The sequence below is a fragment of the Mobula hypostoma genome, chromosome 26 (genome assembly GCF_963921235.1).
Source record: "Mobula hypostoma chromosome 26, sMobHyp1.1, whole genome shotgun sequence".
NCBI lineage: Eukaryota > Metazoa > Chordata > Chondrichthyes > Myliobatiformes > Myliobatidae > Mobula > Mobula hypostoma.
This window is the reverse complement of record NC_086122.1, coordinates 6,564,844-6,588,272: the sequence shown is the minus strand read 5'-3', so window position 1 is coordinate 6,588,272 and position 23,429 is coordinate 6,564,844. Positions and strand designations below refer to the sequence as shown.

At 42.3% G+C, this 23,429-nt stretch overlaps 1 protein-coding gene across 1 annotated transcript in view; it reads left to right on the top strand.

The window, feature by feature from the left end:
• LOC134338191 (coatomer subunit gamma-1-like) overlaps positions 1–23,047 on the top strand; it is a 43,405-nt gene extending 20,358 nt beyond the window's left edge. Inside the window, exons 2-6 of the mRNA XM_063033838.1 lie at positions 3,318–3,370; positions 6,808–6,888; positions 14,779–14,850; positions 17,543–17,622; positions 22,876–23,047. Coding sequence (XP_062889908.1) covers positions 3,318–3,370; positions 6,808–6,888; positions 14,779–14,850; positions 17,543–17,622; positions 22,876–23,032 — 443 coding nt within the window. The 3' untranslated portion in view covers positions 23,033–23,047. The remainder of the gene's footprint in view (positions 1–3,317; positions 3,371–6,807; positions 6,889–14,778; positions 14,851–17,542; positions 17,623–22,875) is intronic.
• The last annotated feature ends 382 nt before the right edge of the window (positions 23,048–23,429 follow it).

The following is a 23,429-nucleotide window of genomic DNA, read 5'->3' as shown; positions in this document are numbered from 1 at the left end:
TTGATATTTTTTTGAGAGAGTGGTGCTTCCAGATTTTGAATATTTTCCATCCCACTAACCAAGCTGTGCATTGTTATCAGTATGTTGGTTCCATCACAGTTCATGATCTTACTATGCTTAATGGAGCTTTATTTTCTGTCTTGAGCATTGGTGTTCAGAGGGATAAAACATGTGTTTCAGCTGTGTTTTTTAAAAAAAACCAGGTTACACTGCATCTAGGGTACCATGACTGTGATACATTGGCAGGAGAGTTTACAGAAATAGCTGTTGTGATCCCTGGACAGTCCTGACGAAGGGTCTTGGCCCGAAATGTCGACTGTACCTTTTTCCTGTAGATGCTGCCTGACCTGCTGCATTCCACCAGCAATTTTGTGTGTGTTGCTTGAATTTCCAGCATCTGCAGATTTCCTTGTCTTTCTTTGCTAGTTAGAAACTATGTCCCAATTAAGCATCTCAAATAAATGAAGGGAATCCTGGCTATATTCTCAATGTTTTTGTTTTTTCAGAATTGTCCAAAGTAAGTGGCTTTCCTGATTAACTAATGGCCCATTTAGTCAGAATCTACAGTATTTAAAGCAGAGGTTGACAAGTTCTGGATTAATAAGGGCATCAAAGGTTCTGGGGGAAAAATGGCAGGTGATGATTTGGGTGGGAAAATAAATCAGCCATGATAGAGTGTTGGAGATGGCTCAATGGGTCAAATAGCCTGATCCTACCCCTATGTCTTGTGGACGGAGGGGGAGCAGCTTTCCACAAGTTGGACAATTCATAGTTCAAGCCATCAGGTTGTGGATCCAGGAGGAGTTTGAGGTGCTGATTCTTGAGGTGTGATTGGCATGGCAGAGTCCGATGTTGCCAATATAATCAGATTTGTTGGTTCATAAAATAGATGGCATAATTCATGCAAATTGTCTCTATGCTTGGACACTGTTCATCTTTGCTCACTGTAAATATTTAGGGAATGCTATGCAGACTCGATGGACCAAATGGCCTAATTCTGCTCTTGTATCTTGTGGTCTTATAATGTCCCAAGGTACTTTAAAGGAAATTACAGGACAAAATGTGACATCAAGCTTCACACAGTTGACCATTGGACCCCCTTCCAGGGAGGATGAGACCTGTACAGAAGGGATGGTTTGCACCTGAACTAGTATTCTTGCAGGAAAGTTTGCTAGTGCTGCACAGGGTGGGGTGGGTGGAGGGAGGGTGAGATTTAAACTAGAGTTGGGGGGGGTTGGAATCAGAGTGCCAGATCTGTGGAAGTCGAATCCGGTTGAAGTCACTCAGAGACCGTATTAAGTACAAACTCTTTATTCAAAGCACCTGGGGCTTACTCAATTAGTCGCCTCAAACAGGAATAGTCTGTCTGTGACTGTTCCTGCCCGATCCACCAACGAACTAACAATTCCTCTTAAACCACAGATATACTTGTTCAGATACCTCCCACACAAGACAGGCTGGAGTCAAAGTTATCCACTACATGACGGCCCCAAAAGACAAGTTACAAAATAAGCATAATGGACAGAACATACAGAAACAGGCTAGAGTAGGGGTCCTATCTCTACGCGTGAGTGCACAAGGAGATAAGCATCCTGAAACTCTAGCTAGCTACCTCCAAGAAGAAATATGGCTCAGCATGGCTTAGCAGATCTGTTGATCATCAGCGGTTTCTTTCAGAAAATCAGGCTGCTGCTCGTTTAATGAAGTGTTAACCCTTTTACCTACTTTATCAGATCAGATGGTGAAGTGGTTGTGCCTACATATCAGAAGTAAGGAGTTGTAAGGTTGAGAATGGTAGGATTCATGCTCTGAGTTATGTATATTTCAGTGCTAGGAAAGGGCATGGATCAGCAGGTGGAATTATGACATTGTACTATTAATGAGACTTGGTTGCAAAGGGGCAGGACTGGTGGCTCAGGGTTCCATTGCTTTAGACATGAAAGAGCGGGAGGGATTAAAGGGGGATGGATGGCATTACTGGTTAGAGAAAATGTCATGGCAGTGCCCAGACCGGAGAGCTCGTCTACTGAAGATGTATGGGTGGAACTGAGGAATTGGAAAAGGATGACTACGTTGATGGGGCTATATTATATATCACCCAACAATCAGCGGGATTTAGATAGCAAGTCTGTAGAAGAGCTCGCAGACTTTTGTATGAAACATAATGTTGTGATTGTATGTGATTTTAATTTACCAGTATGGAACTCCCATACTGTAAACGGGCTGGACGGGAAAGAGTTTGTCAAATGTGTTCAAGGAAAGGTTCCTTAATCAGTATATAGAGGTCCTAGCTAGAGAGTGCATAGATCTCTTATTAAGAATTAGACAGAGCAGGTGACAGATTTGTGTCAAGAAAGGATCAGAGAAAGGATCTGGCAAGTGTGGATTGGGATAGGTTGGTTTCTGGGAAAGTGTGTTTTCTGGCAAAGGTATACTTGTAAGTGGAAGGCCTTCAAAAGTAAAATTTTGAGAGTACAGAGTTTGTATGTTTCTGTAAGAATAAAAGGCAAGGATATAGGTTTTCAGAGAGAGAGAGGCCCTGGAAAAAGGAAGAGGTTCATCAGAGAAAGGAACAAATGAGATGCTTGAGTATAAAAATGCAAGAGAACACTTAAGAATTTACTGCTTCACTGTTGTAATAAAAGTTCAGTTTACAACCCAGGCAGAAGAGGCGCAGGTGGGACATGAATTTCTCTTATCTGTGTGATAAGAATGAGTTTTCTGTCCTACTGTTGATCCTGTGTCTTGGGTGTTCTTCCTGAGCCTAATTGGAACTTCTAACTTCACATCCCATTCACTATTGGAACACTCATTTCCACTTTCGAAAATTTGCCCGATTCCATCCTCTGCTGAGTCCCATCAGCAACTGATGCCCAATCTAGTGTTGGTAAACTCCTAACTTCAGCCTGGCTTGTTGAGTTTCTGACCTCCCATTTTCAACAGTTGGTGGACCATCCTGCCTTTTTTTTCTCCTCCTATATTATTCCACCCTTGTTCTGATTTGGCTGCTATACCATCACTCCTTAAATTTCAGTAATCATCCAAAATTCCCAGTGCAGGTTTATCTTTGTGGTCTTCTACCACCAGCTCAATCTTTGTTTCTCGGGCATAGGTTTCATTTGTTCCACAACATAAACCTCCTGTAGATTCATAATTTTACATATTTCCTGGAACCTGAACTAGTCAGTTAGAGTTTCTTGTTTCAGTACTCTGTTGAGAATCCTGGGGTATTTTTGATATTCTGTTGTAGTGTGTTGTTACTCCTGTATACTATGTCATGATGGTTTTTTTTTATATTTTCCTGTTTCCTTCCCCAGGTGGGGGCTCAAATCCATTTCAGCATTTGGAGAAGAGTACTGTACTGCAGGAGGTAAGACACTGATCTTGATGTACCTCATTTTTCCAGTCCTGCACTCTCAAAACTTAAAGAATTTGGACCAGCTAGTCTTTCCATATTCATTAGGCAGTGATGGAATCCTATGACTTATAAATGGACCCATCAGCTCATTTGATCAATGCTTGCCAGGATTCCAATCTAAGCCAGTGCCATTTTCCTGCATTTAGCCAATTTCAGAGGGGATGACAGGAGCAAAGTTTTCATACAGAGAGTGGTGGATGTGTGGAATCCACACATGTCAGCAATGGTGGTGTATCATACAGATACAATAGGGTCTTTTAAGAGACTCTTATATGGGCACACGGAAAGCTTAGGAAAATAGAGGGCTATGCAGTAGGATTAATTCTTAGGCAGTTTCTAGAGTAGGTTACATGGTTGGTACAACATTGTGGGCCAAAAAAGACCTGTAAGTGTGCTGTAGATTTTTGTTTTATGTTCTATTACTGTCGTAACAGGTGGTTGTTTGAGTTACTGTCGCTTTCCTGTCAGCTTGAAGCAGTCTGGCCAATCTCCCCTGAGCTCTCTCATTAACAAGGCATTTATGCCCACAAAACTGCTGCTCACTGGGTGTATTTTAGTGTTTACTAAGAATGGTGTGAGAACAAGAGATCGTTGTGCATGAAAATCCCAGGAGATCAGCAGTTTCTGAGATACTCAAACCACCCCTATCTGTCACCAATGATCATTCCATTGTCAACGTCACTTGGATCACATTTCTTCTCTATTCTCATGTTTGCTCTGAACAATTGAACCTTTTGACAATATCTACATGCTTTAATGCATTGAGTTGGTGCCACTTGATCATATAAATAAGCAGATATATCTAATAAAGTGTAAGGTGCTTCCAAGAACCTCTAAAACTATGCCCCCTTGTGTTAGCCATTTCAGCACTGGGGAAATAACCTTTGGCCATCCACACCATCAATGCCTCTCATCATCTTATACACCTCTATCAGGTCAACTCTCATCCTCCGTTGCTCCAAGGAGAGAAGGCCAAGTTCAATCAACCTATTCTCATGACACATTCTCCAATCCAACAACATCTCCATAAATCTCCTCTGCTCTCCCTCCATAGCATCCACATCCATCCCACAGTGAGGTGACCAGAACTGAACACAGTATTCCAAGTGGGGTCTGACCAAGGTCTTGTATAGCTACAACGTTATCTCGCGGCTCTTGAATTCAATCCCATGGTTGATGAATACCAACACACCATACGCCCTCTTAACAACACCACCAACCCTAGTGTAACTCAAAGGTGAAGAAAAGCACCCATTAACTTGTTGAATCTTGAAGTGGATGGGCAACAGTAGCAGACGACCATGATCATGCATCTAGTGGCCACTTTGTTAGGTATAGGAGGTACCCAGTAAAGTGGCCACTGAGTAGATCTCATTATTGTCCTTGTTACCTTTCTTGGGTTGCACAGAATATGGGTGGAAGCAGGTTATTTTTGACTCTCAAAAATGTTCAAACCATTTGCCTTCTCATTCAGTTATTTGTCAAGTTCCAGTTTATTGTCCTCTGACTGTACATATATATGTTGTTCGTCCATCATTGACGTCGATGAGGACCTCGACACCATAATGATGGTGTCGAGACTAGCGCGTGATTTGGATTTAAGTGAGGGAGAGTTGCGCAGCGTCAGCCTCACTCCCTCTTCCCAATTCCCATCTGGATCCAGTGGCAAGACAAAGAGAGTCGAGATGGCTGGAGATAGGGACTAGGCGCAGTGGATGACCAGGATGTCTTCTGTGTCTTGTCCTGCTCTACACGTTCCACGACGCTTGCAGAGATCCGCCTTCTTGACCTTTGGACCTTCCATTGGTCTCGTCCGCTCAATCCGCCGGAGTCTGTCTTCAGATGCTGGGATAGACAACTCCCTATCTCACCGAGGGTTTGAGAGACCCGTCGGCTACCCTCACCTGGTTTAGCCGGCTTGTCGAAGCCGTTGCCCGGGGTGTGGCCGCTGTTGTATGCATACAGCTACGGGGAGCCACAGGTGAGAACTGAGTGCCAGGTGGGGTCCAAAGCTGGACTAACTGCCCTGAAAAGGACGCGACATGTTCCCCCACCAGAGGTGCTACCCCTCCCTGACACCCCATACACCCCACATATATATGACATACACTGATAAAACATATATCACACACAGCACAACGTAAAACAAAATATTACCTCAAATAAGTTAATAACATTTAATTCAAAATTCATGTAGATTGCAGTACATGTAAACAGCTCTCGGTCCTAGTGATGAGACCTTGGTGGTGGCAGGGTATTCAGTAGTCTCACAGCCTAAGGGAAGAAGCTGTTACCCAGTCTGGCAATCCTCGTCCTGATGCTCCTGTACCTCCTCCCTGATGATGGTGGGTCCAAGAGATTGTGGGATGGGGTGGTCGGGATCTTCAACAATGCTTCAAACCCTTCGTGTACAACATTCCCAGTAAATGTCAACAGTAGTGGGAAGTGAGACCCCGGTGTCAGGGGCTGTCCCAGTGGAGGTTGACCAGATTTAAGTGTCAAACAGGAGATTAAAATAAACAGTGGAAAGTGGCAGACAGATGGGCGTTGATTAAATTGCAAGACCCAAGTTGAGCTGTCGCACATCCTGTGGACGATTTATAGTGGTATTGTGTTGGCAGTGGACTAATGAGCTGGGGAATACAGCTTCAAATGTCATCACAGCAGCTGAGGAATTTAAATTGTAAATTAAATGAGCTACAATATTTAAACAACAAGCTAATGGTCATAATTCTATGTGTGTCATTTAGAAACAAAATCTGATTGACTAATGCATTGGAAAGGAAAAACACTCTTACTCTTGCCTTTGATTGATTCTAACTGCATCCTGAGATGGTGTAGTAAAATCATTCAGTTGTGTCAAGCTGTAGTGTTTAAATTACATAGAAATTGGAGAAATGCAACGACTGTGCAGCTCCCAAATTGTCCTTATCAGTGTTTATTCTCTACAGCAGCCTTCTTCCATTCAACTTCGTATTGCTATTTAAGCACGTTTTTCCCCTAACCTGCATGCATCTTGTTTCCATTAAACAATCCGTACAAATGGGTTTTTTTGGTGTGGCGGTTATCTTCAGATTCCAAAGACTTTCTGAGATGTATTAACTTCTATATTCATGGTTCACCTCGGTCTCCTTCACCCCACTCCTCCTGACACCCAAATATCAGCCAAATGAATGCTTAATGTTGCTTAAGACTTTTGTGTGGTAGCCTCCAGCTTTCTCTGTTCTGGAGGGGGAGATGGAGAAGGTAAATTTAAAACATGAGCTTGGGTCTAATAGTAATTTTATGTGTTGTATCATGACCTATCTCACCTCTATGCTAATTCTTAGTTTGCTAAGATTATTTATGAAATAGAAGAAACACTAACTTTTGCTATTTTCTCTCCTTAGGCTCGAGTTTTTAATGAAACTCCTATCAATCCTCGGAAATGTGCTCACATTTTGACCAAGATCCTGTACCTGATAAACCAGGTTAGACTGCTCTTCATATCTTTGGAACAAGGAATGCTAGTACTCTGGAAAAAAAATTTGTTGGAATAGCATTTTCAGTCATATAGCATTACAGCACAGAAACAGTGCCCTTCGGCCTATGTAGTCCATGCCAGCCTGATTTTCTGTCTAGTCCCATCTCTACGTGCACCCAGACCATAGCCCTCCATACTTCTCATCCATGTACTGTACATATCTAAACTTCTCTTAAATGTTACAACTGAACCCAAATCTACTGCTTGTGCTATTCCACACATGTACACGACCCTCTTAACTCAGCAGGCCAGGCAGCATTCATGGAAGTGTATAGAGTTTGGGGCCAAGACCCTTCGTCATGACTGCAAAGGAAAGGGGAAGACGCTAGAATAAAAAGGTGGGGGGAGGGGAAGTTAGACAAACTATAGGTGAAGTCAGGTGGGTGGGAGGGGGACTGAAGTATGAATCTGGGAGGTGATAGGTGGAAAAGATGGGGCTGTAGCAGAAGGAATCTGCTGGAAGAGGAGTGGACTATGGGAGAAAGGGAAAGAGGATAGGCACCAGTGGGAGCTGAAAGGCAGGTGAGGAGAAGAGGTAAGGGACCAGAGGGGAAATTGATATAGTGGTTTGGGGGGGGGGGGGGTGCGGCGGAAATCACCTGAAGTTGGAGAAATCGCTGGCCATGGCCATAGGACGGACCTGTCAGAATAGGAATGGGTTTAGGAATTAAAATAATGGGCCACTGAGAGATTTGTTGTTTGCAGATGGGAAAAATCTCTTGAGTGAAGAAACTTCCTCTCAGGATTCCCCGTAAATATTTCACCTTTCACCCAAGTTCTAGACTCGCCTGTCCTGAGGAGGAAAAAGCAATTTGTATCTGATATCATCAATCTATGCAATCATTGTTGGAAAGCTTCCTTATGGTTTGCTAAAACATAAGGTGGGGTTTCATGCAGCAGGATCGTTGGTTTCGGTGGCTAGGAGAACTTCTGTTTGTAAAAGTGACCGTGATAAAAATACGAGTCTTTGGTTATGTCTCTGGTCACACTGCTGGACTTGATCTGATGATGACAGCAGGAAGATCCATGATGAATGTTGCTAGATGTATTATTGCTTCTTGATACATTGATGAAATCCAAACATGGAATGCTGGTTGAACATAGAATAGTACAGTGCAGGCCAATTCTTTAATCCACTCCAAAATCAACCTAACTCTTCCCTCTCACATCACCCTCCATTTTTCTATTATCCATGTGCCTATATAGGAGTCTATTAAATGTCCCCAATGTATCTTCCACACACTCGCCGCTCCTTGTGTAATTTAAAAAAAAAAAACCTGCCTCTGACATCTCCCTATGCTTTCCTCAAATCATGCTGTCTTGTATTCTCCATTTTTCACACTGTGGAAAAAGTCTGGCTGTTCACTTGGTTTCTGCTTCTTAGCATCTTGTACAACTCTGTTAAGTGAACCTCCTTCTCTCCAGAGAGGAAAAAGCCCTAGCTCGATTAGCCTATCATCATAGGAACATGCTGTCTAATTGGTATAGTTGTTTTCTCCAAAGAGCTCCCTGTAGCTTAAAATTTACAACTTTTTGAGGGTTTTGTAACTACACAGAATCAATAGATAAAACCAGGCGTTTGACTCAACTTGTGTTTGCACTAACTTGTGGAATCCTTGTACAGTTCTGGTCACCTACCTACAGGAAATGTATTGATAAGATTGAAAGAGTGCAGAGAAAACTTACAAGGATGTTGCCAGGACTTGAGGGCCTGAGTTACAGGGAAAGGTTGAATAGGTTAGGGCTTTATTCCCTGGAGTGTAGGGAATGAACAATACAATATTATGAGGGGTATCCTTCCTTCCTTGCACTCTTAACTCCTGGTGGAGTCCATTGGCAGGGGAGCGCTGTCATGACAAGCTTTGCACCAGTCTGTTCCATCTGTCGTGGTTGTGTGCCAGAGCCTGGGTCACTGCAGATGTTTTCCCTGTCCATTCGTTAATGTTGTCCATCCATCTTTTCCGCTGTCTACCTCTCCTTTTCCCTGCACAGTTCCTTGTAGAATGGTCTCTGCAAGGCCACTGGATCTTGTTACGTGGCCGTACCATCTCAGCTTTCTTCACTGTTGTGAGAAGGTCTTCATGGGGGCCAATGTGGTGCAGGATGGTCTTGCAGACCTGCTCGTTTGTGATGTGGTCCAAGTATGAGATGCCCAAGATGTTGCGATAGCATCTCATTTCCAATGCCTGTCTCTTCCTCTATAGTTCTGCTGTGAGGGTCCATGTCTCACATGCGTACAGGAAGATGGAGAATACCAATGCACACAGAAGTATAAGCTTGTACTTCATGGTGATGTTGCTGTCCCTCCATATTGTCTTGAGTTTGGGTAGTGAGGTCATTGTCTCTGCGGTTCTTGCCAGGACTACTGGTCTTGATCTTTCATCACTGATGATTGCCCCCAGGTATTTGAACTGCTGCACTGTCTCAAGTTTCTGACCACGGACTGAGATGTCTGTTGTGATGGCACCGTTGGCATTTGCCATGAGCTTGGTTTTCTCGGCACTTATTTCCATTCCAAACTTTGTGGACGCTCTGTCAAGACAGCTGACCAGGTTGGCCAGATTGTCCTCTTTTCCTGCAAGTCCATCAATGTCGCCAGCAAATCTTAGGTTTGTGATGTTCCTCCCTCCGATGCTGACCCTAATTGGGGCAGAAGGGTGAGAGCGCAATATGTGATAATATATTCTGAATGTGAGGTAAACAAATGCATCTTTTTAGAAAGGTTAGTGGACAAGTGGAGCACTCTCCAAAAATTAAGTCTTTTACCGAAAGTGTTTTTAAATGTAATTAACTGAGGAGTCCATGCATCCTAGGCTGTGGATCCCAGGGTTAAAATAAGTCAGCCAAAATCCCATTGGATAATGGAATAAACTTTGAAAAGCTTACTGCTGTTTCTATCTTTTAATCATGGCATTGCATTAATAGTTTACCGTTCAGAAATACAGATGACAATAAATTTGGGTCTGGTGCACTGAAAAACTTAATAAAGACCAGCTTTATTTGTTACTTATACATTGAAACATACAGCGAGATGCGTCATTTTGAGTCAATGACCAACACAATCAAAAGATTTACCGAGGGCAGCCTGCAAGTGTTACCGTGCTTCTGGCGCCAATATAACATGCCCACGACTTACTAACCTCAACTGGTACATCTTTGGAAAGTGGGTGGAAACTCAGTGCACCCGGAGGAAACCCACATGGCCACAGAGGGAACATACCAGCTGTTTGCAAATAGTGAGAGGAATTGAATCCTGGTCGCTGGCACAGTAATAGCATTATGCTAACTGCTAAGCAACTGTGCTGCTCAGCATAATTGTATCAGCATCACAGGCACCTTTTGCATCATATATGCAGCATTATTAAACATAGATACAATTCTTATAAGATAAAGAAACACAATTAGGATAGAATAAAACAAATCTATTGCAAGTGCAAGGGGATTAGACCAAGTACAACTACCTTTTAATAATACCTTATGATCCAAAGTTTTGCCGTTGATTCAAGAACCAAATGGTTGAAGGGAAGTAGCTGTCCTGGAATTTAGTGGTGTGGGACTTCTAGGCTTCTGTACCTCCTGCCTAATGATAGCTGTGGGAAAAAATTGCATGACCTGGATGGTGGGGATTCTGAGATGTTGCCGCCTTGAGGCAGCCAGTGATATAATGGCATTCACCCAAGTAATATGTTTACTTGTAAATACAGGCTGACAAAATGACAAAATTATAATAGAAGTCTTGTTACTTTCACAGTTGTCTTTTTGATGTCCAGCTTCTGGTTTGTAGTCATCCGATGAGTTGAAACTAGTGGACATCTTGTCCTGAAGATGACTCTCGGCCCAATGCATTGACTGCTTACTCTTTTCCATAGATGCAGCCTTACTCTGCTGAGTTCCTCCAGCAGCATTTTGACATTTTGACATTGTCATTGCCAGCCACCCCAGTAGGTGGCAGCCTTGCACTAGATTCTGAAGGTTGAGACTTGTCCAAGTTTTTTAATTCAGGCAAACACTCCAGCACAGTATCAAGAGAGTGGTGCACTGTCAGAGCTGTTATATTTTAAATAAGCTTTAAATCAAGCTTCCATCTGCTTGCTCAGTTGAAGAACCCCCGATATTGTGTCAAACAGAGAATTTGATTGCCCTTGTCAAGCCTCACCAAAAAAAAATAGTTTATTTGAAATTCATCTCATTTACTGTTGATGATCAGATGTTGCATGCATGGGAATTCTTTTTAAATGGAGTCTGCTTTTAGAATCTGTGGCGTTGAAAGTTTGCATTTAAACAGTGAAAGAGAATTTATCCACTGATTCTTAATTGGAATCTAGTGTTCAATAAATCAGGTGGTCGAAGTTTTTTTTATCTTCTCCAAGTCTTGCAGAGTCTAAGATTAAAATATAAAAAATATATAAGCAAAATATTCACATGGAAGAGAGCTCTGGCAACAGATATTCAATAGAGAAATGGCTAATTGTTCAATCAATAGATTCTAAAAGAATTAGAAACATAGAAATCTACAAGCACGTTACAGGCCCTTCGGCCCACAATGTTGTGCTACTCTAGAAACTGCCTAGAATTTCCCTACTGCATGGCCTTCTATTTTTTCTAAACTCCATGCACCTACCTAAAAGTCTCTTAAAAGACCTATTGTATCCACTTCTACCACCTTTGCTGCCACACACCCATCACTCTTTTTTTAAAAAAGAAGCAAACAAACAAATTTACCCCTAACATTCCCCTTGTACCTAACTTCCAAGCACCTTAAAACTATGCCCCCTCGTGTTAGCCATTTCAGCCCTGGGGGAAAAAGCCTCTGGCTATCCACACAATTAATGCCTCTCATCATCTTGTACACCTCTGTCAGGTCACCTCTCATCCTCTGTTGCTCCAAGGAGAAAAACTCGAGTTCACTCAACCTATTCTCATAAGGCATGCTCTCCAATCCAGGCAACATCCTTGTTAATCTCCTCTGCACTCTCTCCATAGTATCCACACCCTTCCTGTAGTAAGGTGACCAGAACTGAACACAGTATTCCAAGTGAGATCTAACTAAGGTCTTATATAGCTGTAAATAAATAATTTATTGAGATGCAGCAAGGAGTGGGTCCTTCCGTGCTGCTCAGTAATTACCCAATTTAACCCTTCACCTTATCACGGGACAATTTACAATGACCAATTACCTACCAAGTGTTAGATCTTTGGACTGTAGGAGGAAACTGGAGCACATGGAAGAAACCCATGCGGTTATGGGGAGAATGTACAAACTCCTTACAGACAGCAGCGGATATTGAATCCGGGTTGCTGGTGCTGTAAAGCATTGTGCTGGTTACTATGCGACGGTGCTGATATACTTGAAAAAGGAAGTAATTTTTCCTGATTCAAAGTACGTATATGTCACCGAATACTACCTCTGAGATTCAGTTTTTGCACTCAATCCCAGTAGATCAAAAGATACAAAAGAATCGATGGGAAAAACTACACACAAAGACTGGCGAGCAGCCAATGTGCAAAAGAGGACAAACTGCAAATATTTAAAAAAAATTAATAAGTATGTATATAATACTGAGAGCATGAATTGTAGAGTCCTTGAAAATGAGCTGATAGGCTGTGTTGAGTGATCAGCTCAGTGTTGAGGTGAAGTTATCCATGCTGGCTGAAGGGGGGAGGAAATATGTAGTCCTTGACTGGTCTGGCTAATGTGTTTGACTCCTAACTGCCTTGCTGGTTGAGGAGTAATTATGAATGGGCAGTAGGTGCAGAGTATTGCCACTGCTGTCCATATCCCGTGAATGAAGATTCAATCTGTGTTGTCACCAATAGATGGTGCAATTGCAGTATGAATTGTGCTATCTCATTTTGTCCCATTTAACAGACCAGTCTGAAGCCTGCAACAACTGCATTATGATCATTCCTGGGTTCACGCCAACTATTACTCCTTGGATTCCAGTGCCAGTACCAATCAGCCACCTGCCAGTTCTTGCACTTACCTTGTTGATTTTCTGTGATGTTTACCAATGATGAAGATGGTTGAAGAGAGAAATTGAAGATGGTCGAGTTGTCGGGTGCTTGTAGAGGAGTTGGGCCCTGGGCAAGAGTGAAGGCATCCCAGTGGTTTGGAAGGCTGGGTGGAGAAGAAATGTGGAGAACTTTGGAATCTAGAATTTTAAGATGGAGCAGTCATCTTGGGTTCATCAGCAGTGTGAATTTCTGCTCAGTTTTACTCAATGGCCAGATCTTGTAATGTTGCTGCCCTCCAGAAGTAAAATAATAAAGCTGCAAATACATTTAAGTTAACAGATGGAGACGAGAGGTTGTTCAATCCCTTAAATCCTGTGTGCCAGTTGGTGTGATTATATTTGATCTTTACCATCAATAGAAGGTTCCTCAGAATTAGTAATGATTTTAAGGTCAATATTTTGGGCGGAGACTCTTATAAGAGGTCCAGATGAAGGGTCTGTGCCTGAAACATCAACTCATTATTCCTTTCTATAAATGTTACCTGACCTGCTGAGTTACTCCAACATTTTGTATGTGTCATTGATTCCAGTGCCCTTTCCACAGATGCTGCCTGACCTGCTGAATATTTTACTACATCGTAGTTTTTGTTTCAGATATTCAGATTTTGTAACTTTATTTTTTAATAACACAAGATTCTGCAGATGCTGGAAATCCAGAGCAACACATGGAAATTCTTGAGGAACTCAGCAGGGCAGACAGCCTCAATGGAAATGAATAAATAGTTGACGTTTCAGGCCGATATCCTTCCTCAGGACTTTCAAATGTTTATTTTTCAGTGGTGGATATTGCCTGACATCCAGTATTTTTATTTTATTTATTATCAAAATACATACTGTTGTGCCATATGTTACCCTGAGATTTGTTTTCTTGCAGGCATTCACAGATCAAAAATACAATCAAATCACTTAAAAAAAAAACTACACACAAAGACTGGCAAACAACCAATGTACAAAAAGATAAACTGTAAAAATACAAAAACAAATAATAAATAAATAAATAATACAGAGAACATGACTTGTGGGCCCTTGAAAGTGACTCCGTAGGTCGTGGAATCAGTTCAGTGCTGAGGCGAGTGAAGATATCCACGCTGGTTCATGAGCCTGATGATTGAAGGGTAGGAACTGTTTCTGAGCCTGATGGTGTGGGACCGAAGGCTCCTGCACCACCAGCTCAATGGCAGCAGTGAGGAGAGAGCATGGCGTAGACGGTGGGGCTCCTTGATGTTGGGTACTGCTTTCTCGCGGCAGTGTCCTTGTAAATGTGCTCAATAGCAGAGGGCGCTTTTCCTGTGAAGGACTCGGCTGTATCCACCACTTTGTAGGATTTTCTGTTCTTGGGCATGGGTGTTTCCATACCAGGCCGTGATGCAACCAGTCAGGATACTCTCCACTGTGCATCCATAGAAGTTTGTCAAAGTGTTAGATGACACACCGAATCTGTATAAACGTCTTTAAAAAAAATAATAATAATTACCTATTTGCAGAAACAAGTGAGCAAATGGAGGGATTTGTGTGTGTCTAAATGAGTTCCTTCTCAAGATGCTCCTTTCCTTCCAAATGAGTTTGAGAACCCAACCCCCATTCCACTCTGCCAAACTCCCACGGGGACCGTGCATCCTGGAGTTTGGCATTTACTGCTTTTCCTCATTAGTTGGAAATACCATCAGGTGGAACATATTTGTGAAATGCATCTTCTGTGTAACCTAATGTGCATTTTTGTTCTGCGCTGTTAAGTTAAGCATGCGTAAACCTTGTAAGTTCACCCAGTGGTCTTGTTCATGGGTAATCTGTAAATGTAAATAAATCTTTTTTGTTGTTAACAGGGAGAGCACATGGGCTCGGTGGAAGCTACAGAAGCATTTTTTGCTATGACCAAACTCTTCCAGTCCAATGATGTAAGTATCCATTACTCGTATCACATAAGTGCTCTTGTGCTTCGGAGTCTGTGCCTGTTTCGGTATGACCAGCTCTGAGCCATTGCTCTCCAGAGGGAAAAGCTATTATGCCTCAGCTAAAGGGGTTAATACTTTCACTCAGTCTGATCCCATTATAAAAAAAAGCAAACTTGGAACGACTGGTAAATCTTATGGTTCAAAATTCTAGGCACTGTTCGAGTTTTAAAAATGTCCTGTTTTATTCTGTTCTTTGCAATTCTCAAGAATATATTGAAGCTTGACAGACTTTATTTCTGTGCTTTGGCCTTTACTGATTTCTGTGATAGTTTATAACTTACCTTGGCCAGGATGGTCTCTCTCTGTAACAGATGTAATGAAAGACAGCCATCTGTCCAAAATGATGCCATTGCAAGTCCATGGGGTGGCTCGGTAGCATAGTGGTTAGCACAACACTACACCACCTGTGACCCGAGTTTAATTCCCACTGCTGCCTGTAAGGAATCGTTGCCGTGCTGTCCCTGTGATGTGGGCTTCTACTGGATGCTTTTAATAGGACATTGCAAATTGTCCCATGATTAGGCTAAGATTAAAATCTGGGGATCACAGGACAGTGAAGCTTGCAGGACCCGAGGGGCCTATTCTGCATTGTAGCAGAATAAATGAAGGGTTTTAAGTTGATCCCTAATTATATTGCATCAAATGTTACTGGGTTAGAAATCACCAAGTACTCCTTTAGTTAAAATTTTACAGTGAGTCATAACATCTTTACATTTCAGATGTGAGATTTCATTGTGTCAGTAGTAGAGAGGTTTACAAGATTATAAGCAGCATAGGTCAAGTGGATATCCAGAGGCTGTCTCCCAGGGTGGAAATAGCTAATATGGGGGGGTGGTGAGAGAGGGGTATATTTATTTATTTATTTATTTAAGGTTGTTAGAGGAAAATATAGGGGGATGTCAGATACAGGTGTTTTTTTTTTACACAGAGTAGAAGGTGCGTGGAACCTGCTGCCACAATTGGTGGTAGAGGCAGATGTATTAGGGGCATTTAGGAAACTTTTAGGCAGACACAATGATTTTTTTTTAAAATTGGAGGGGTATGCAGGAGGGAAGGGTTAGATTGATCATGCATTAAGTTGAAAGGTCAGCCTAACATCATGACCAAAGGGGCTTGTACTGTAATGCTCCATGTTGAGTTGTGTGTAATGAGGTTTGGAGGGGGCTGGGCTGAAAGTGGATGTAAACCACTCCCCTCACTAATCTGAGAAGTATGGTAATCTCCCTAGAAGGAAGAACTCAAAGCCTGAGATTTCCCTACCCTTTGTCTGTATCTGTTGCGGAATAATTGTTGAAGGTTAATTGTCATGATTAGTTAACAGCTCTGTTACTTGGCTTGTGAATATCAGTTAGTAACATTAGAACATGTTGGTCCTTTTTTCCCAGCAGTTCTTTCCAGACCTTTCTTGCATGGATGAGTTGGACCTTTGCCCCGTATTTGCCTGGTTGTTCATTATGGGTCAAGAGACCAGCTGATAAGCAGTGGGGTTTCAGCAGTTGTGGTTCAGTGGAATGGAGTTATCACAGTCGGCAGATAGAAGGTATCCTGCCGAGGACCTTGAAGCAGCTGCCATTATTTAGCATAAAAGCATCAGTAAGGTGTAAACAAAAGACTGATTCTGCAGTTGCTGGATCTCCAGAGCCACACACACACAGCAGGTCAGACAGCCTTTACGGAGGGGAATCCCACTGCTGCCTGTAAAGAGTTTGCTTGTTCGCCCTGTGTACATTTCCTCCGGGTGCTCTGATTTCCTCCCACAACCCAAAGACATACTGGTTGGTAGGTTAAGTGGTCGTTGATTAGACTAAGATTAAAATCGGGGTGCTGCTGGATGGCATGTCTCAAAGGGCCAGTAGGGCCTATTCCATGCTAGATGTCAATAAATAAATAAAAATAGTTTCAAGCCAAGACCCTTCAGGACTGGAAAGAAAGGGGGGAAGAAGCCAGAATAAGAAAGTTGGGATGGGTGGTGGAAGGAGATCAAGCCAGGAGGTGATGGGTGAAGCCAGGTGGGTGAAAAACTGGGAGGTGGTAAGTGGAAGAGGTAAAGGGCCGAAGAAAGAATCATCTGATAGGAGAGTAGACCATGGGAGAAAGAGAAGGACGAGCACCAGAGGGCGATGATGGGCAGGTGAGGTGAGGAGAAGAGAAGGGGGTAAGAGGGGAGCCAGAATGGAGAACGGAAAAAGAGAGAAGGGGAGGGGGCCAAAATTACCAGAAGTTAGAGAAATCAATATTCAGGTTAGAAGCAACCTGCAAGTTGTATCTCTGATCAGGATATGGAGTGGGTGTCGAAACCTGTATTTTGTGATGAGCAGGGTGGTAACTGCCTTATTCCAGTTTGAGCCTCATTCAATAGCCTTACTCATCATTTATCCATTCACGCATGCAAAATTGCTGCTGTGCTTAGCTCTGTAATAGGTAGGAAGATGCAAAGCACTTTATTGTATGTGACTTGCTTCATAATAAGATGATAAATGCAACCTTTCTAGTCGAAATTTTCAAAATCAATTCAATGAGGAAAGTATGAGTGCTGAATAATTTTCACATACAGATTGTCAAGTGTTTACTGCTGAACCTTGTAGGCACAAAATATCAATGAATGACCCACTTATTTTCTTGCTGTTTCATTTAGCCCACCTTACGAAGAATGTGCTACCTGACAATTAAAGAAATGTCTACCATTGCTGAGGATGTCATCATAGTTACCAGCAGGTCAGTTTCCTGGGGTTAATAAAGACACCTTACCTTTCCTTTGGGTTATTTAAGAATCATTGCAAGGATGTTGCCAGAACTTGAGTTATAGGGAAAGGTTGAATAAATTAGAGCTTTATTCCCTAGAGTGCAAGAGAATGAGGAGAGATTTGATAGGGGTATACAAAATTTTGAGGGATATAGATAGGGTAAACGCAAGCAAGCTTTTTACACTGAGGTTGAGAGAGTCTAGAACTGGATTAAGGATGAAAGGTGAAATATTTTAACAAGAACATGAGGGGAAACTTCTTCACTCAGAGGGCTGTGGGAGTATGGAATGAGCTGCCAGCAGATGTGGTAAATGTGGGCTTGATTGCAACACTTAACAGAAATTTGGATAGGTTAATGGGTGGGAGGGGATTGGAGGGTTATGTTTTGGGTGGAGATTGATGGAATTAGGCAGATTAATACCATAGTTCAGCACAGACTAAATAGGCTGAAGGGCCTGTTTCTGTGCTGTGGAGTTCTATGCTAGCAGTATTCTGCACACCATGAACCACAGAACTGCTTAGTTTCTGATGCTGCCAAAACATGGATGAAAACTAAAAATGTGATCATAAAACAGGAGCAGAATTAGGCCATTTGGCCTACTGAATCTTCTCCACCATTTGATCATGGCTGATTTATGTTCCCCCTCAACCCCATTTTCCTCTGACTTCACCTCATAATTTGTGCAACATTGTGCTTCCAATTAAACTTTATTCAGTCTAACTCTACCTGACAAGTTAACCTGTGTTCCATTATAGACTTTGTTTTTTTTTAAGGAGCTGAGTGTCAATGTGATGTTGAGCATCTGAAGTTTCTTTTTCTCCTTTAGAAGTTTTCATTAGTTAAGGGAACTTACTGGTTATATACTGTCAAAGCAAGATTACAGTGATATGCTATCATAAACAAAGGAGAGTCCGCAGATTCTGGAAATCCAAGGGAACACATGCAAAATGCTGGAGGAACTCAGCAAGTCAGGCAGCGTCTATGGAGGGAATAAACAAGTCAACCTTTCGGGCTGGCGCTCTTCATCAGATCAGATTTATTGATACTTCGTCGATAGGGGTTTGACCTGAAAATGTCAACTGTTTATCCCCTTCTATAGATGCTGCCCCCTCCAAGAGGACCACTACCTTGTCATAAGGTTTGGGGGCTTGTGTGCTTCAATGACCTGGAAAGCTATGTTGGCTGGAGTCGGGGCTTTATGCTTTGGCTTTTGGTAGGGTCACTAATGCCTAACAGGTAAAAAAGGGTAGAGGCCAGACTAAGAGTGGTCCACTGGTCCTTCAGATTCAGGAGCTAACAACCCTGACTGGTAAAACAAAATTGTTACGGAAACAGCAATGAAGAATCCTTGTACATCTGAGTGTGATGGTATTCCTGAGTCTCCAGCTGGGACTTGCATGACTGACAGTAGAGAAAACTGAGCGGAAGCTGCTGACATGATAGAGGAAGCTGTCGAACACAGCCAGAGATGAAGGACCTTCATTGCTGCCCTAACCAGTAGCGGCGTAATGGGCAGTAAGTATGTACGATGCTGCCTGAGCTCCTGCAGCATTTTTTGTGTTACTTGAAGCTCCTTCACAGTCACTTCACAATGTTTAGTTCTTGAAGTCACATTTTTAATTAAAGCAAACACTTAAGACTCACCTAAAAGCAGAAAGTGTTGGAAAATTCTTCAGGCAGTGTTAAAACATAAAACATAGAACAGTACAGACCCTACAGCCCACAATGTTGTGCTGGCCTTTTACTCTACTCCAACATCAATCTAGCCCTTCCCTCCTTTTAGTCTAATCCTAATTTGACTTTGCTGGAGAGTAGAACAGAGTTAATCTTGCAGTGGAGCACAGTCTGAATCATCATATATCTCTGAGGTATCTTCAGTTAATTTGCAGCCCAGAACAGTTTCTATGATGTATTAATATAGAGATGCCCCGGTTTCCTCCCATGGTCCAAAGACGTAATGGTTGGTAGGTTAATTAGGTGTTGTAAATTGTCCCATGATTAGACTCAGATTAAATCAGGGAATTGCTGGGCAGCACAGCCCCTTTCAAAGGGCCGGAAGGGTCTATTCTGCACTGTATTCTCAATAAATAATAAACTTTGCATATTTTATTAATTTTCTTCTGGAAAAGCCACTTGCATGGAAAGTATGTTTTTACCCATTTATCCCCTTCCTTGGGGTGCAGTTTTATTCGTGGCAACGTGGGGTATATTTTAAAATTCATTGGTCCTGATCAATTTTTTTCCAGATATAGTCAATAATGGTGGTTTGCCTGGTGAGCTTCACTGTGTCGCCATGGAATCTTATGTAGTGGGCTACCAAGATAAAGCTAGGTATGCTGAAAGCTAGTGAGGTTCATGTCTTCACCCCAGTTTGTGTTGCATTGAACATGAGACAGGAGCAGAATTCGGCCCATCAAGTCTGCTCCACCTATTTGTCAAGGCTGATTTATTTTCCCTCTCAACTCCATATTCCTGCCTTCTCCCCATAGCCTTTGATGCTCTTAATAATCAAGAACCTATCAACCTTCACTTTAAATATACCCATTGGCTTGGCCTGAACTGCCATCTTTTTAGGTAGTGAATCTGTGGTAATGAATTCCACAGCTTCATTACCCTCTGGCTAAATAAATTCCTGCTCACCTAACTGGATGTCCCTCAATTCTGAGGCTGTGCCCTTGGGTCCTAGACTCCCCCACTAGACTCCAGCATCCTCTCTGCATCCATATTATATAGGTATTTTAATATTCGCTAGGTTTCAGTGAGATACCCCCCCCACCCCACCCCCATTCGTCTAAACCGCAGTTAGTACAGGCCCTGGTGCCATCAAATGTTTCTCATACTTTAGCCCTGTTATTCCCGATATCATTCTTGTGAATCGCCTCTGGAGCTTCTCCAATGCCAGCACATCCTTTCTTAGAAAACAGATCCCAAAACTGCTCACAATACTCTTAAGTTTGGTCTGGCTAATCCTTGTAATGCCTCAGCATTAAATCCTTGCATATATATTCTACTCCTCTCCAGATGAATGCTAACATTGCATAACCACACTAACCCAATGTGACTTTATCCCTAATAGATAAGAACAACAAATCCATTGGTCACAGTTGCTGCAGTTCAGTCACTGACTGAAAGCTGGCAGATATAGAGTGAGAGCAGGGCTAGACTCTGATGTGTGATGGACATTCAGCAGTGAATAGTCTCTCAGCATTTCCTGTTTGTGCAACATGAAGACTGGAAGGTTGGATGAGATATCAGAGTGACGGGTTCCTGCTGTTCTGCCATTCTAGAGCTCTTCTTTTCGCCTCTTCATATTACAGTTCACTACAGATGCCAGGACAGCAGCTTCAACATGCAGGATTTCAAAGTACAGGTATGGGAGGGATTCCAAACCTATAACATCAGCAATAAAGTTCCACATGTATGGTAATTTTGTCCTGAAGCCGTGTAGTTTCAATTACTTTGGGGTTTATGGGGAATAAATTACGCCCAAAGTGCCATATTCCAACTGCAGACAGTATGTTCTTCACCAGCATGAGGTGTTAATAAGATCCACTCTTCATCACAGAACATACTGTCTTTACAGCAACTCTGAATTCGCATCATTTTTCAACAATATTTGTCCCCTGGTCCTAATAGATTTTGGAATGCATCAAAGCAAGCCTTCTCATTATTGCCATCCAATGTCTGCGAGTTAAATGAGAAGCAAACCCCCCCCCTCCTTCTTTTTCGTTTTGACCAAAACGCTCTGCAAAGTGACCTTTTGAGCAGATATTTTGCTTTAAAGTCTCACCCAGTGGTAGATAATGCAGAAGAATAAAGGAGGTCAATTATTTTCTAAACATCTTTAGATTCATTTATCACATGTGCATCAAAACATACAGTGAAATGCGCTGTTTATGTTGGCAACAAACTCAAACCAAGAATGTGCCGGTGCAGCCCACAAGTGTCGCCACTTATTCCAGTGCCAACCTAGTATGTCCACAGTGTTCAGCAGATGTTGGAGACTGCCTTTGTGCCAAAGGTCAAAATATCTGGAGACTTGACCATATCTCGGCTAGTTGTCTTCTGCAGTGCTCAGGAGAGATATTTACCCCAAAGGGTAGATGAAACTATTCTGAAGAGCAGGATTCCTAGGTGTAATTATTTTGGGTGACCTGTGCAATTACGAAGCAAGCAGGGCAGTGCTTAAACTTCCTTTGGGGGTTTGTGGAGATTTGGCATGTCATCTAAAACTTGACACACTTCTATAGCTGTAGTGGAGAGTATATTGACTGGGTGCATCACATCTGGCATGGAAACACCAGTGCACTTGGATGAAAAATTCCTCAAAAAGTAGTGGATACGGCCCAGTCTATCACGAGTAAAGCTCCCCCAACCATTGAGCACATCTATATGAAATGCTGTCACAGGAAAGCAGCATCCATCATCAGGAAACCCCCACCACCCAGGACATGCTCTCTTCCCAGTGCTGCCATCAAGAAGAAGGAAGGTACACTAGCACCTCTGGACTCTCGCCATCAGGTTCAGGAACAGTTACTACTCCTCAACCATCAGGCTCATGAAGCAAAAGGAGTAGCTTCATTCAACTTCACTTGCCCCAACATTGAAATGTTCCCACAACCAATGAACTCGCTTTCAAGGAGAATCTTCATCTCTTGTTCTCAATATCTATTGCTTATTTATTATTATTTCTTTTTATGTTTGCAGTTTGTTGTCTTCTGCACTCTGGTTGAATGTCCTTGTTTGGCAGACTTTCATTCATTCAGTTATGGTTATTCTTTTGATTTGTTGAGTGTGCCCACAAGAAAATGAATCTCAGTGTTGTATAAGGTGACATATGTACTTTGATAATAAATTTACTTTGAACTTTGAAGTTTCCCATTGTTATTAGCTAATTATGATTAAAATCATTGCAATCTGTCCATTTATGTAAGTGTTATAGCAACTTCATTGGCTACCATGTTTCTTTGTTATAGACAAGTCTACAAAAAATATTGACTGTGGTGGGCTGTACACCATCCTGATGTTGTAGAGATGCTACTTGAATCTTGATTTAAAGACTAGAGTAAAGAATCTCTTGGGCAATGGCAAAATGATATGGTAGTATAATGGGTGTATGCTGTCTTGGAAATGTTCTCTTTATCAACAAAATAAAAGAATTGTTTCATGTCATGTGGCCAAATTCTTGCTGCAATTATTAGACAGTTCTTTTTCTCCCTTCAGTTTGACGAAAGACATGACGGGCAAAGAAGACAATTATCGTGGACCTGCTGTGAGAGCACTGTGTAAAATTACCGATGTAAGTAATGCTCTCAAAATAGCGCCTTGCATAGCTTGCATTGAAGTGCATCGACATGATTTAAAAGAAGTTCCCCTCTAATATAAAAACCAGAACTTGGTGCAATCAGTATCTTTTAGTTTTGAATCTCTCTGCTGGTAATAATAATCCTTTATTGGTGGTGCCAAACTTTTTTCCAGTGATGATGTGCAAAATGTTCAAAGATTGCTGCTGTTTAAACTGTCACTCTGAACGTGTGGGCAAAGTTGATAAGAGCTTTGCTCCATATCTTGCAGCAAGACACACAATATGCTGGAGGAACTCAGCAGATTCAGGGAGTATCTATGGAGGAGAATAAACAGTCGATGTTTCAGGCCGAGACCCTTGATCAGGACTGGGAAGGAAGGGGAAGAAATCAGAATAAGAAGGGGGGTGGGGAGGGGCAGGAACATAAGCTGGAAGGTGATGGGTGAGACCAGGCGAGGGAATGGGAATGAAG